A 14,183-nucleotide genomic window follows, 5' to 3' on the forward strand; every position below is an offset into this window, starting at 1 on the left:
GACATATATACTCCAAATCTTTTATTCAATTCCCAATGATTCTATACACCTATTAATTATAGTTCTTGAAATACAGCCTTTACAAATAAAACCTAAATATTGATCAATGATCCATTAAAATTATTAAAGTCAATCAAAGACAAATCAAAAGTGACATAATACATTTATTAAATATATCACAAATATGATATAAATTTCCATTCATGAAATGCTCTTACTCATAACTCTATTCACAAGCAAAAAAAGTGGAAATTTACTCAAATTCTTATCTCAATAAATAACATTTCATGTAAATAAATTGTTTATAAAATATAAAAGTTTCTATCACAGCACATAGTAGTCAACTTTTCTCTTCAGTATCATTAAAAATCAACAAAAAAACAGTTTTTCTTGATAAAATGAAGAGAGGCATTAGATCCATGATATCATACAGTCATAAATTAAGTTACATATAAAATTCTGATCTTTAGAGGCAGGATGGAATATTACTGTTAAAATCACAAACACTGGACGGAATTTGGATAACTTTGATTGTTGTCTAGATAGTACCTAAAATAACAAAAAATATAATATATACTTTTACTTCAGGCAGAAAAAAATGTATACTAGAAGGTTCAAAACAACACTGTATATTTCAATTATTAAGGATATAAATAAAGATTGTATAACAATATTATTCTTTCTTTAATAGCCGGTAACATAGAATGCACTGTACAAAATAGCCATCATGTCCTCACAATTCTAATTTAACCTTTGGTACTACCCATACTTTTGAAGGTTTTGCTTTAAAAAAAAATTAGACTGGTGAACAGATGGTCTGAGTTGAAATAACTTGGTCCTGCATACTTTCTTATCCTTATCATCTTTTGTGTTCACAAGACAATTGCTAATTGGAAGAAAATTGTTGATATTTTGCTATTTCCATAAATAAAAGTTTAAACTGATACACAACTTTTTTGTAAATTCTTTTGCCTTGAGATTATCATAATCACTAAATTTTATGTAACGGTACCTGAAATTAGTTGATCCCTTCTGGGACGTATAATACCAGATGATGCAGGTGGTTTTAGGGAAACCAGTTTTGTTCCTGGAGATTTACCTCCCTTAGGACTGTTTGGCTCTCTGTTCTCAAATTCATATGCAGTTAAAATAGGTAATATGGGTTAAGGAGAATCATATCACAAAAATCTAGAGGCATTTATTGGTTTTTATTAAAATTCTAAACAAAACCAGTAAATAAAGGCTTTTACATTTCTAATAAAAAAAACATTTATATTTTCAGTATACATTTTTAAATAGCTGACATTAACTAAACTGTCCAATAAAGTAATGTCAATATTCTGTTTGAAATCTCAATTTACTCGGGTAGAAACTACAACATTTACTCTTAAAAGTTGCCTTTTTTCTCAGGAATCTATAACATATACTGTAAACGAACATATTTTGTTGGAAACTTTATTTCGTGTTTACCCCTTTCAAGGAAAGATCCAAGTTTTAGATTTTTGCGACAATCTTTAATCCTGTTAATTATCTTCTCAAGAAAGCCGCAAAAATAATCAGCTATTATTGTCAGTTAGACAACTTTCAATAATAGAACATAGAACATGGATGTGAACAACTTCAGGTCAAATCAAAGCCTTCAACAAAGAGCACAACATGTATTGTTCAGTAAAAACTATAAAGGCCTCTACAATATAATCTTTTGCATATTTGTTTACATTGAGTAAGAAAGAAATCTGTGTTAAATTTTTCTTCATGTTGGAAGCTTTATTGTTCAAACCTAACTAAAAAAATTCAAAAACATATATGAAGAAATTTAATACTAATGAAATAGTAAAAAGATGAAGCCTGGACAAATGTGATACAGTTTGTACACTGTAAAGTGGTACATATATGTATCACTATTTCAAAAGGATATTTGCTGATATAGGTAGAAATAAAACATCTGTTTCTGTGACGATCTCAAGTTCATGACTTATTGACCCGACCCCAGACTCTCCTTCCACACCAACAGCTATGGCATAAATCTCTAGGTTCAGTTCTGTTTTCATTCCCGCTGCAATCTGTAGAAAATATAAATTATTAACAGCTGACATCATTTTTAGCCTTTCACAGCTTTTCGAATTTTAACAACATCTGATTCTTGTTTTTAGTTCTTTGACCTTTCAGTATTTTGGATGTTATTTAAGTTGCTTACTCATTGGTGTATTCCCCCCATTTCCTTTTATGAATATAGATGTGATACCCTATACCTCTAGATCACTGCACCCTCCAAGCTTGGATTGTTCGATTAACATTTACACATAAAACATTATAGTATATCTTATTATCTACTGAATTGAAGTAATATACAATTTTCCACAATATCATAACTTAGTACTTTTTTTTCAGAATGAAAATTTGAGAATATTCATATTTTTAAAAGATGCAAATATATATAAAACAAATTAACTGAATATATTTTGGCTATATTTCAGTATCTTATATCATGTTAACAAAAGTATAGCTAGCTTTGGTACATATGAAAACTCACTGGGCCTGGCTTGTAGACCACTCTGAGGCCTGTTGACGGTGGTGGTTGTTTTAATTTAAATCGACCAGAGTCTACACCAGTATTTTTCAAATGAATAGTATAACTGTATGTATTTCCTTCCTTAAGAACCCCAAAGTCAACTTCCTGTGGTAACAGAATTAGTCCTTTCATCTGATTTAACTCCATCTGTCCTCTTACAGAAGACCCTACTGTTAAAGAATTCTTCACTTTCCTTTTCACAGGGTCCTCTACCATCTGAAACTGTAAAAACAATTTGTTATAATTAGTACTTTAATATAGGAGCATAGAATACTGGAAGCCTTCATAAAAAATAAGGCTAGCTGTCATTGATTAAAGTTATTAAAACACAGGTCAAAATAAATAAAATGATGCAAAAAAGTCTTTTCATGTAAATATTACATTATTTGAAATAATGTTAAGAGCATAGTGTCTAGAATTTTATCTTTTATTAAGGAGAGCCCCTCCCCCTCATTTCCATTTTTAGGAGGTTGAATCTAACCTTATAATTAGGAATAGCCCCTGGTTTTTCACCTTTAAGAGATTAAATCCTACCTTATTATTAGGGATAGCCCCTGGTTTTTCACCTTTAAGAGATTAAATCCTACCTTATTATTAGGGATAGCCCCTGGTTTTCCACCTTTAAGAGATTAAATCCTACCTTATTATTAGGAATAGCCCTTGGTTTTTCACCTTTAAGAGATTAAATCCTACCTTATTATTAGGGATAGCCCCTGGTTTTTCACCTTTAAGAGATTAAATCCTACCTTATTATTAGGAATAGCCCCTGGTTTTCCACCTTTAGGAGGTACTGGTACAGGATTTCTACGAGGTTTTCCTGTCACATCCATTTTGAGACTTCTAATCATATATGCCTCTCTCTCTCCATTTCCAATCTCATCTTGAGTATCTGTAATGTAGGTTATACATGTTGGTTCTAATTAAAAAGTATATAAATCTCACAAGGAACCATTTTTATTTTAAAGTGTGCTACCAAATAAATCATCTACTGGGGATTCATATAACTTTGTGGATAACATTTTTTGTGGCTGAAGGAAAAATTGGATACTTAAATATGTGTGTTGTTTTTTTCTATAGCACAAGAAAATATGCTCTGCATTGAACATTTAAATTTGTGGTTGACACATACCCATGAAATTCTTGAACATTGGTATCCCACGAATAATAGTGATCCCATAGTATAATATACTCTTCAGAAATACAAGGTAAAGAAAGTAAATGTACTATTAAACCAATGGGAAACATACCAATTTCCTTAAAGTTTGAAATACTTTTCTGGAGGACCTTAATCAACAGTATTTAGAGTTCAAACCAGACAAAGGATGAGTAAATATTTAACAAAAATATACCAATTTCAAGTTGCTTGACATTACTACCACTGAACTGAACTTTGAGATTGTTGACTTTATGGCATTTGCATAACAAATATTTTAGTCTGTGACAAAGTGTTTAATGCTTTGATTTTGTAAAAGTATAAAAAACAAGAATGTGTCCATAGTAAATGGATGCCCCATTCGCACTATCATTTTCTATGTTCAATGGACTGTGAAAATGGGGGGAAATCTCTAATTTTAAAAATTAGACAGAGTATATCATAAGAAACATGTGTACTAAGTTTCAAGTTGATTGGACTTCAACTTTATCAAAAACTACCTCGACCAAAAACTTTAACCTGAAGTGGGAGAAACAGACGGACGAACGAACGGACGGATGGACGAACAAAAGAACGGACACACAGACCAGAAAACATAATGCCTATAAATGGGGCATAAAAAAAATGCTTTCTTTAATTTTATGGCAGATAAAGTTGGTGAATAATAAATGAAAAAGATGTCAAAAGGACATCATGTTTGCTTGCACTTTCATTTTCCTTTTTAAGTGAACTGTGAATTTTGTGTCAAAACCATAATTTGGCATAAGTTTTAAAAGTTTACATCATAATAAACATGTGTACTATGTTTCAAGTTGATGCGACTTCAACTTTATGGTAATTTAACTTCACCAAATTTTTTTAACCTGATACAGGCCAGACAAATGAACAGGATTTTGAACCAACATACCACAAAATATATAGCCCAACTACTATTAAGGATTGGAGAATAAAAACATCTACTCTACACTAGCTAACATATCCAAAATACATTTCTCACATCAAAATTGTTGAATGTTCAAGTATACTTGTAAAACTAAACATACAATGACTTGTCTGTTTTTAAGTCAAAGTGTATTATTCAATAAACATGGATGTTACACTTACAGCCCTCTTCAAGTGTGGGATGTTCCATTATTACTGCAGGGAAGTCAACTTGGGATGGTAGATCTGAAGGTGAATCTAATCCACCTGCCTGCTTTGGGGTTGGGTTTGCTGTAATATACAAAATGGTAACAATTGACAAAGTAGTTCATCAAATTGAAATTAATAAGTTTATTTTATTCATCTATAAATCAAGAGTTAATGTTTTGTGCTGTATTCAGTTTGTGGAATCTGAGATGGGTGTCACATGTGGAGCAGAATCAATCCACCCTTCAGGAGCCCCTGAGTTTTTGGTGGGGTTCATGTTGCTCAGACTTTACTTTTCTATGTTGTGTTTTGTATACTGTTTGTCTTTTGGTCTTTTTCATCTTTTGCCACAGAGGTGTGTTTATTTTTGATTTATGAGTTTAAATGTCCCTCCCGTACCTTTAGCTCCTCTTTTAGATTATATATACTACATGGATTTATTTATATCAGTGGGTATCAATTTTTGCGGATTGAGGAAAACTTGCATTTTCGGGGGTATTTGATTTCATGGTTTTACTAATCTCTGCATACACATCCTGTAGAAAATGTGTAATGAGTTGAACATTTGGATTCTTGGTTCGTCAGTACCCACGAAAACCACAAACATTGGTATCCAACGATTAATAAGGAATCAACAGCACTAAAAGTAATAAATCTATCAAAATGCATACTAACAATATTGACAATCAATAGGAAAGAATTCTCAAGACTACTATAATATATATAGATATATATGTGTGAAAATCTATTCCTGTACCAAGTGAAATTATAGTGCAATGTGCAGTGGCAAAAGCTTTTATATATTTTTACTGTGAAGTTTAACTCAGGAATTAGGTTCTTATTCAATAAATGGGAAACTTATTATTTTCTTGACTTACTTGGGCGACCACCCAAAGTTTTTCCTGCATGAACTGGTGTTGGATTGTCTGGTCTGATTGGTGCTGGTGACCCTTGACCTGCTGCATGTGCAGGGGTTGGGTTACCTGGGCGTATTCCTCCTCTAGAGGGCACTGTCTCTGGGTAAACTACAAAGTCATGTTTGAACATTTTACAGGGATATTCTGTTTAACAGAATTTTCAGGTAAAGTTGAAATTGGAATGGTTTTAAATTTTTGAGCAGTTACCGGTATACATTTTTTTTTCTGTAGAAATACTCTGTAGTTGTCATTCATAATAATATAGGGTTATTGCATGAATATTGGGGAATATTGTCCCGAGTAGAATTTTATATTGCACGAGCTTGCGAGTGCAATATATGTTCTACGAGGGACAATATTTCTCAATATTCATGCAATAACCCTTATATTGTATAGCAATATAATATTTGAAAGTAAAAATTGGTTTAAATTAAGATTTTGTTGTTGATGACGTCATGAATTTTGATGATTTATTGCACTAGTGCAATATTAGAATTTATTGCACGTTAACTTTTGGTTACTTTCTGTGTGAAATATTATATTGCTATGCAATAATATAGGGTTATTGCATGAATATTGGGGAATATTGTCCCAAGTAGAACTTTATATTGCACGAGCTTGCGAGTGCAATATATGTTCTACGAGGGACAATATTCCCCAATATTCATGCAATAACCCATTTATTGTATAGCAATATAATATTTAAAAGTAAAAATTGGTTTAAACTAAGGTTTTGTCGTTCATGACGTCATGAATTTTGAAGATTTATTGCACTAGTGCAATATTAGAATTTATTGCACGCTAACTTTTGGTTACTTTCAGTGGGAAATATTATATTGCTATACAATAATATGTATATACTGCATTTATAAAATTTTCAATTTGGTATTTTTAAAAAGACAAAAGAATAAGCTATATATATAGATTATATAATAATAAAATAAAGCATTTAAAGAAAACTGAGCAACAAAATGTATTAAGCTGTTATATTTTGCTAAAACGTGAACCTTTAAAGTGAAAATGCATCTAAAATAAACTATACGGTATAAAGAATGTACCTGAATATGACATTGGGGTACCAGGACCTGGTTTATGTGTGAGAGTCTCTCCTGGGGATGCACTTGATCGATCACTCTGACCTGACTTCACAGCTTCTAGTGCTAAAAACCAAAATAATATTTGTGTGCAACAAACACCAATGCAACCTATACCTTAATAGACGTATAAAAAAATGACACACAGAGTGCTAACTGCTAAGGTATAAATATATTTGCATGTGAATTTTCTGTGAAATAAAGAATTATAAACCCTAATTGCCTTTCTTTTTAACAGATGTTTTACAAAACATATATCTTTGGCAGTTCTTACATTAACTCCTTATGAAGGATAATCAGTACAAATAAATTCTACTTATAATGAAAATAGGACAATTTATAAAGAAATGACAATCATCTCCAAATTTTTCAATATTCGCAGAAATGTGTGAGAATTGAAGATTGTTTGATATCATCTTGATTAATTCAATTTCAATATAATAATAAATGACGTCTTCACAAGCCACAAAGGTTAATACTAATTAAACCTCTTCAGTATCCATGAAATATTTCCATAGGATGCAGATGAAACTTACATCTAACAGGATGAGCACTGGTAGCTGGGCTGACTTGGTCTTTATTACTATGACTAGAGGAGTTTAAGTACTTACACCTAGTAGGATGAGCACTGGTAGCTGGGCTGACTTGGTCTTTATTACTATGACTAGAGGAGTTTACTAAGTACTTACATCTAGCAGGATGAGCACTGGTAGCTGGGCTGACTTGGTCTTTATTACTATGACTAGAGGAGTTTACTAAGTACTTACATCTAGCAGGATGAGCACTGGTAGCTGGGCTGACTTGGTCTTTATTAATATGACTAGAGGAGTTTAAGTAATTGGGACAATACCCCTAAAGGACCTTGAGATGAGGAACACTGATTTTTTACTCTCATTAAAAAATTAGTCCGCCATGCATATGTGGGAGCTGTGATTTTAAAAATTGACAAAAAAGAACTAGGACTGGTGTTTTATAGAGCTGATGTGATGTGAAAAAAAGTATACAAAAATAAACCTGATCAAAAAATTACAAAGGACATATTTTTTAATGATTATTATGGTCAGAATTTTGGGATTATTTCCTGTGGAGAGTGACATTTTTCACTATCTTTCGGGGTTGGGCACTTGACGGGAAAACGAATCACACTTGCCACCCCGAAAATCGCACCACATATGTCCAAGTGTCTCAGCTTCAAAACGAGCTATCATACATATCCAAGTTTACGATATGGCCTGAGCAACAGAAGAAAACGTTAACATTACCGCCTATGGAGAATCTATTGCGCATATTGCCCCAATTACACCTAGTAGGATGAGCACTGGTAGCTGGACTGACTTGGTCTTTATTATTATGACTAGAAGAGTTTACTAAGTACTTACATCTAGCAGGATGAGCACTGGTAGCTGGGCTGACTTGGTCTTTATTACTATGACTAAAGGAGTTTCCCCTGACAGCCTGGGTTCCATCTTTCCTTGGATCTTCTGACAGTTGTTGTAAAATCTCATCAACATCTTTAGCCTGAAATAAAGAGTATATATAATATGAATCATAAAATGGAAGGATTTGGTCAAATGCACTCTTACATGGTCTGGAATAACAATCCAATTAAAACACATTGTACTACATAACTTTTACTTTAAATATTAAAATAGAGGTAAGTAATAATTTATTATAGGAAAAGATATTCAGAAATTCACTTGGCCTTCCTAGCTAGGAAATTATACAGACTTGATACAAGTGGCCTTGAACTATATCTGTAACAAATCATACTGGAAAATTAGGTCCACACACAATAAAAATTGAAATAAGATGTCATAATTCAAAATGTCATAAACTAACAATTTGTCTTAAACCTAAGAGAGTTTAAATCCAAGTACATATATTTCCATCGGAATTCTATAAAGAACGTGATTTTAATTGTGATGGTCACAAAACATTTTTTTTAGGTACAAGATTGATTGATTGATTGTTGTTGTTTTTGGGCTGTTTCATAGTGGTCAGTTTTATAGGTGGAAAAAGCTGGATGCCTGGAGAAAACAAGATGTTACCTGTGACAATAAGAAAGCCTTTCCAAATTCACTGTCAAAATAGACTGGTATTTTCTTATTTCTGAGAGCATTTCTCCCTTCTTGCTCCTCTGCCAGTTCTCTTTGGTCTCTCTCCCAATCTGCCTTTGTCCTTTTTGGGGTTGGTGTTGGTGGAGGACTCGGAGCAGGAGGAGTCATTGCTTTTTCATATATATCTTTAACAACCTCTGCAACAAACAAAAAACATATTACATAGATAAACTAAATCTGATTAATAATTCTTAAAACAAATTGGTATAAATGTAAATAGAGTTGTAGAAATAGCTTTTGTGATTATGTTCAGTTTCAAGTGCTAGTGAATTTACAGCCGTTTATACTGTAATTTTAATTTATTCTGATTTTTAATATGCTTTAACTCTACAAATCCTTGATTTAAGTTATTCTAAATTCCAACTATATCTGTTTAAAAAGAAGGGTGAGCAGTCTATCATATGAAATTTTGCCAATCAATAGTACTGCTTAGTGTCCTTCCCTATATCACCCTGCTTAGTCACTCTGTAATTCTCGTATCACAGCTTTGAGACGACAACAGGCATTATCAGGAGATGTTATCAAGCAAATGTAAAGGGGGAAAAGACCAGTAACAGAACTATAATCTAGATATTTGAAATATCAGCTTCTCATTCCCTGCTTTCACTCGCTTAAAAGATTCACATTATGGCTGATATTTTATGATATCAATTTGTAGAAAACCAGATAATCTATACTTTTCAGTTGGTTTCAAATACCACTTTTTGCGCAGGTTTTGAAGAAGTGGTGAATTCCAAACCTAATCTATTTATGTGACTTACATAAATCAGAATTGAGCATTTATCTTGGTTGTTGAATAAATTACCAGTAAGCTTACAACCCACCAGAGATAAATATAAATTGAATACCTGGACCTTTTGCTAACTATAACCCTTTCATACTTTGTTAACATTCTATTTCATAAGCTTAAGAGAATATTTTGTTTATTCTTTCAAAAATTCAATTTACCTGGTGGAAATTGTGGATTGGTGGCCGAGTGGAGACCCATTTCCTGTAAATCAGCAGCGTGGATTTTCTCCTCATCAGTTCGAGGATCTACTGGCTGCATGAATTCTGATGTTTTGTTTCTATTAATAACATACTCAGCATAATCCTTTAATCCAGCCTGTAATCTGTAATTCAAGACATTCAAATTAGTTTAAATTATCAAAAAACTGCAGCTTTCATAATTGAAATTGAAAATTTCCTCATTACTGTCGTAATTTATTTAAGAGAGTAACAGTTCTCATGATTGAGTGAAAATTGGATTTTTGTGGATATGCAAAATCCTGCATATAAGACTATAGAAAATTTAAACTTTTTCGAAAATTTGAATTGATGGTCTACCTTTACCTACAAAGTCAGAGAGATATATATAATAATAAATCCTCAGTAACTAACTTCAGTATATTTTTATGGATATTTTTGTATTTTTGTATTTTAGTTGAGAATTGGTGAATGTTTTTTTTTTTTATAATTGTTGAAGGCTGTACAGTGACCTATAGTTATTAATTTCTGTGTCATTTGGTCTCTTGTGGAGAGCTGTCTCAGTGGCAATCATATTACATCGTTTTATTTTTGTATAAAGCAATTCCACATGAATTTTCTTGAAAAATTTGAGTGTGAGCCTTTGCTACAAACTGACTCAAAATATAAGAAAATACTGAGACATATGTTTATCAGATGTTCTATTAAACTAATGCTCTATACATGTATTAATGAGTTCCTCACTATTTATGACTCATAGTTAATTCTAAATTTCACCATGTGCAATATTTGGGCTATAATTTGTTTTTATTACAAACTGATCTCAGCCTCTGTAAGCTGTGCTATACTGTGTTATTTAACTACTTACTGATCTCTAAGCTGGTTAGACACAGGTTTATACTGTATTATTTGTCTAAGTTCTAACTTGTTGGGACATTTAAGAATTGGTATCCTAGCTGCTTGTTTAGTTACAGTTCCAACATTTAATCCTTGACCAAGAGTTGTTCCATATTTAGGTCCAGGAGTTTTGAATTCTTTAGGAGGAAGTGTTGTAAGATCTCTGCTCCTAATACCTTGAGGAATAATAGATTCCTGGTCATACTTTTTAAACCAGACATCTGACAGACCACCCACGTATGGTTTTAGAATTGTAATTCCTTGAACTCCAGGATAATCTGGTAAATCATCACGTAAAACAGCTGTGGCTTGACTTTGTTCAGCATTGTTTATATATTCTGCCACGTCCTGGTATCGCATCAGTTCAGTGCCACTTCCGTCAGCGTGACATATGAAAAAGCGAGGAGCATGTTCTTTAAAAGAAGCCATTCTCTTGTCTGCTCGACTTTCATCCTGACTGGTATCTGACAAGTCATCTTCATTGGCAGTCATTACAGCATAGTCCCCATTAGATTTGACATTAAACACATTACCTTCAAGGTCAACACTTTCAATAACAATGTCTGCATTATGACGTAACACATATTGTAAATCTCTCTCTGGTAACATTTGTTCTGTGATTTTGTTTGGTCGAGGGTAATAAGTTACAGTTCCCTCAGTATCTACTTCTAACCGACCGCTGTCGTAATGATGAAGCATGTAATAGCCATCTGGAAACACATTGATTGTTGTACCATTACCAAATATGGTCAGATTTTCACTGGTGACACTGTTAAATTCTACTGTGGCATAGGCTGGACACTCAACCTTTACAAACTTAATGGTCTGGACTTCTATTTCCTTTTCTTCACCTGTGTATAGAGAAACATAAAATCAGCATCATCTTACAAGAGTTACTTAATTCAAGAAATAATGAATAGCTGACTAAACAGTATAGGTTTTGCTCATTGTTAAAGGCCATGCAGTGAACTATAGTTGTTAACTTCTAAGTCCTTTAGTCTCTGGTGGAGATTTGTCTTATTGGTAATCAATCCATATCTTATTTTTATTAAGAGTATTGTTTTATACATTTTGAAAAGAATATAATAGACCCATAAGCCAAAAGTTGACATGCAAATGATCTTTAACTAACTCAAGGTATCAACAAATGTTATGTTTTTACCTTCATAAGATTCCTCTCCACTGCGAGTTATCTGATTTTCTCTGTAATATGTTGTAATACGGGTACCATCAGCATGCTCCACTATAGTGGTGCCATCTGGATAACTAATTGTCATCACATGATCATCTCTTGTTGCCATGGTCTACAAACAAGGGAGAAAAAATAAAATACTTGATTTACTCCTGTTAAAATTTTTACTAGCATCAGCCATGAATTTTACATCTGTTTCACTAAAACATCACAATAAGAAATGACTGGAATCAAATAAAAAAAAATCACAGCATTTTTACATGAAAATAACCAAATAAGTATAAAACTGTATAAAACATATAACAAACAATTCTGTAGTTAACTATAATTAAATTTGTTTTGTTCAAACAGAGTAGATTTTCTTTTCATTTGCAATCAATCGTACAATAATTGATACTAACTTGATTAGTTTCTGGATCCGTTGCCACACAGATCATGACAGGTTTTAAGTCTTCCGTCTCCACATTTTCTTTATATTGTATTTTCTCTCCACTAGGATATGTTGTGGTCCACACACCTTTCTTCTCCTGTTCTGGTGGTTCCTCTTCAGCTTTCTCCGGGACAGGTTTACCTCCCTTAGCTGGTTTTCCTGCTGCTGCAAAAATATACAAATATGATTTGTCTTATAGAATTCTTAAAGAGTTAAATAAATAGACAATAATTTTAAACCTTCATTTTTAGATTGCAATTAATTTGCATACAAGTTAAGGTTTTGTGTAATTTTGATTGGCAATATATACATCTAAAGATGATAAGCAATATCCAATTGTTGCTTTCAAAAGCATTGTTCTTTTTGTCCTATTTTTTATACCTTCATAATGATAGTAGCCTTATTGTTTTAACATTTGGTGTTGGGCAGACATAGCACCTTGTATTTACGATCTTTGGCAACCAACTTTAAACAAGTTTATTTATGCATTTCCATTAATTATTGAAGTCTATGTAGCAAGCTTCAGTTGCTTGTTCTAACTTCATATATCTATAAACATATAACATAACTGAGGTAAAATATTATGATTTCATTCCATGACCAATACCAGATCTCAATACTTAACCTGTAATTAATAGAAAATTTGAAAATAGTTAGTTCACAGTTTAGGATGGATTTAAAAACATGGGAAGGATGGGAAAATTAATCAAGTTTATTTAAAATCGATAAACTTTAATGTCAGAATATATTGATCGCATGAATGAAAATTCTTATACTAAGGTGAAATGAACTGACTTTTAAAAAAACAGAGCAAGTTCATTGTAAAACAAAAATACCAAGGCAATACAATAAAGTTTCAAAATATATTCTGACATAACCGTTTCTCAAATGGTTACATTAGATGTAAAACAAAGATTCCCTATATTTTTCAATTTAAAAAAAACATAAGGACAAATTATTTACACTTGCTTGTACCACACAAATTACATTTATATAAAAAAACATCTGTTTCCTTAAAAAAAGTATATTTTATTATTAAGTACTCAAGCTGATAAGCAACAACAAAATAAATTTAACAAAATGAAGCACACATTTCAATTCAGTCATTATAAATAAAAGATTAAGGAAGTAAACAAAGGGGGAATAACTCAAAATACATGCATTTGTTGTTATACATACCACTGCCAGGGATACTTTCTATTTCACCTGACGCTGTTTTGAAAAAGATTATTTTTTGCATTTCAAAAGTCAAAACTATGATGTGAAAACTAGTGAATATCAATAAACTGAATGTTATTGTAAGTACTGATTTGATTCAGTGTAAGTGAACTGGTTGCATTTTTTGACAAACTATGAATCTAAAATTCTAATATCTGCATATCAAAATGTAGCAAGTACACATTCATTCAGTTCATAGCTAATACACAGAAATCTGTTTTATTGACAAAATAAATTATATTTTAAGCAAAATACACAAAAATTAAAATTAAGTTAATATGTATTATTAAAAGCTGATTTTAACAATTAAAACCATATCTCTTTAAGGCAAACAAACTTCTGTGAATAAATTTGTTAAAAAAATCCACAGCTTTTTAATGCATACATGCACAGTGCTTTTGTGTCTTCTTATTCAAAAATTATAAACACTGTTAATTTTAATTTTAATAATAAATCAGCAAAAAAAAAATCATACATTTCATAAAGCCTGACTGCTTGT

The 14,183-nt window shown here is 31.8% G+C and overlaps 1 protein-coding gene across 31 annotated transcripts in view; it reads right to left on the reverse strand.

The window, feature by feature from the left end:
* Positions 1–151: 151 nt before the first annotated feature.
* LOC139490877 (sperm-associated antigen 17-like) overlaps positions 152–14,183 on the reverse strand; it is a 48,406-nt gene continuing 34,374 nt past the window's right edge. For 15 of the 31 annotated variants that reach the window (XM_071277992.1, XM_071277991.1, XM_071277975.1 and 12 more), the window contains 16 exons: positions 13,646–13,678; positions 12,438–12,631; positions 12,007–12,148; positions 10,816–11,695; positions 9,930–10,093; positions 8,913–9,118; positions 8,244–8,382; positions 6,829–6,930; positions 5,732–5,878; positions 4,830–4,937; positions 3,351–3,461; positions 3,160–3,191; positions 2,534–2,794; positions 1,919–2,063; positions 1,013–1,153; positions 152–549 (listed from right to left, as the gene is read on the reverse strand). In XM_071277992.1, coding sequence (XP_071134093.1) covers positions 539–549; positions 1,013–1,153; positions 1,919–2,063; positions 2,534–2,794; positions 3,160–3,191; positions 3,351–3,461; positions 4,830–4,937; positions 5,732–5,878; positions 6,829–6,930; positions 8,244–8,382; positions 8,913–9,118; positions 9,930–10,093; positions 10,816–11,695; positions 12,007–12,148; positions 12,438–12,631; positions 13,646–13,678 — 2,816 coding nt within the window. In that variant the 3' untranslated portion in view covers positions 152–538. Of the gene's footprint in view, positions 550–1,012; positions 1,154–1,918; positions 2,064–2,533; positions 2,795–3,159; positions 3,192–3,318; positions 3,462–4,829; positions 4,938–5,731; positions 5,879–6,828; positions 6,931–8,243; positions 8,383–8,912; positions 9,119–9,929; positions 10,094–10,815; positions 11,696–12,006; positions 12,149–12,437; positions 12,632–13,645; positions 13,679–14,183 lie in introns of all 31 variants that reach the window. The other 16 variants (XM_071277996.1, XM_071277994.1, XM_071277977.1 and 13 more) reach the window with 6 other exon arrangements.

Source organism: Mytilus edulis, chromosome 10 (assembly GCF_963676685.1).
Source record: "Mytilus edulis chromosome 10, xbMytEdul2.2, whole genome shotgun sequence".
NCBI classification, from domain to species: domain Eukaryota; kingdom Metazoa; phylum Mollusca; class Bivalvia; order Mytilida; family Mytilidae; genus Mytilus; species Mytilus edulis.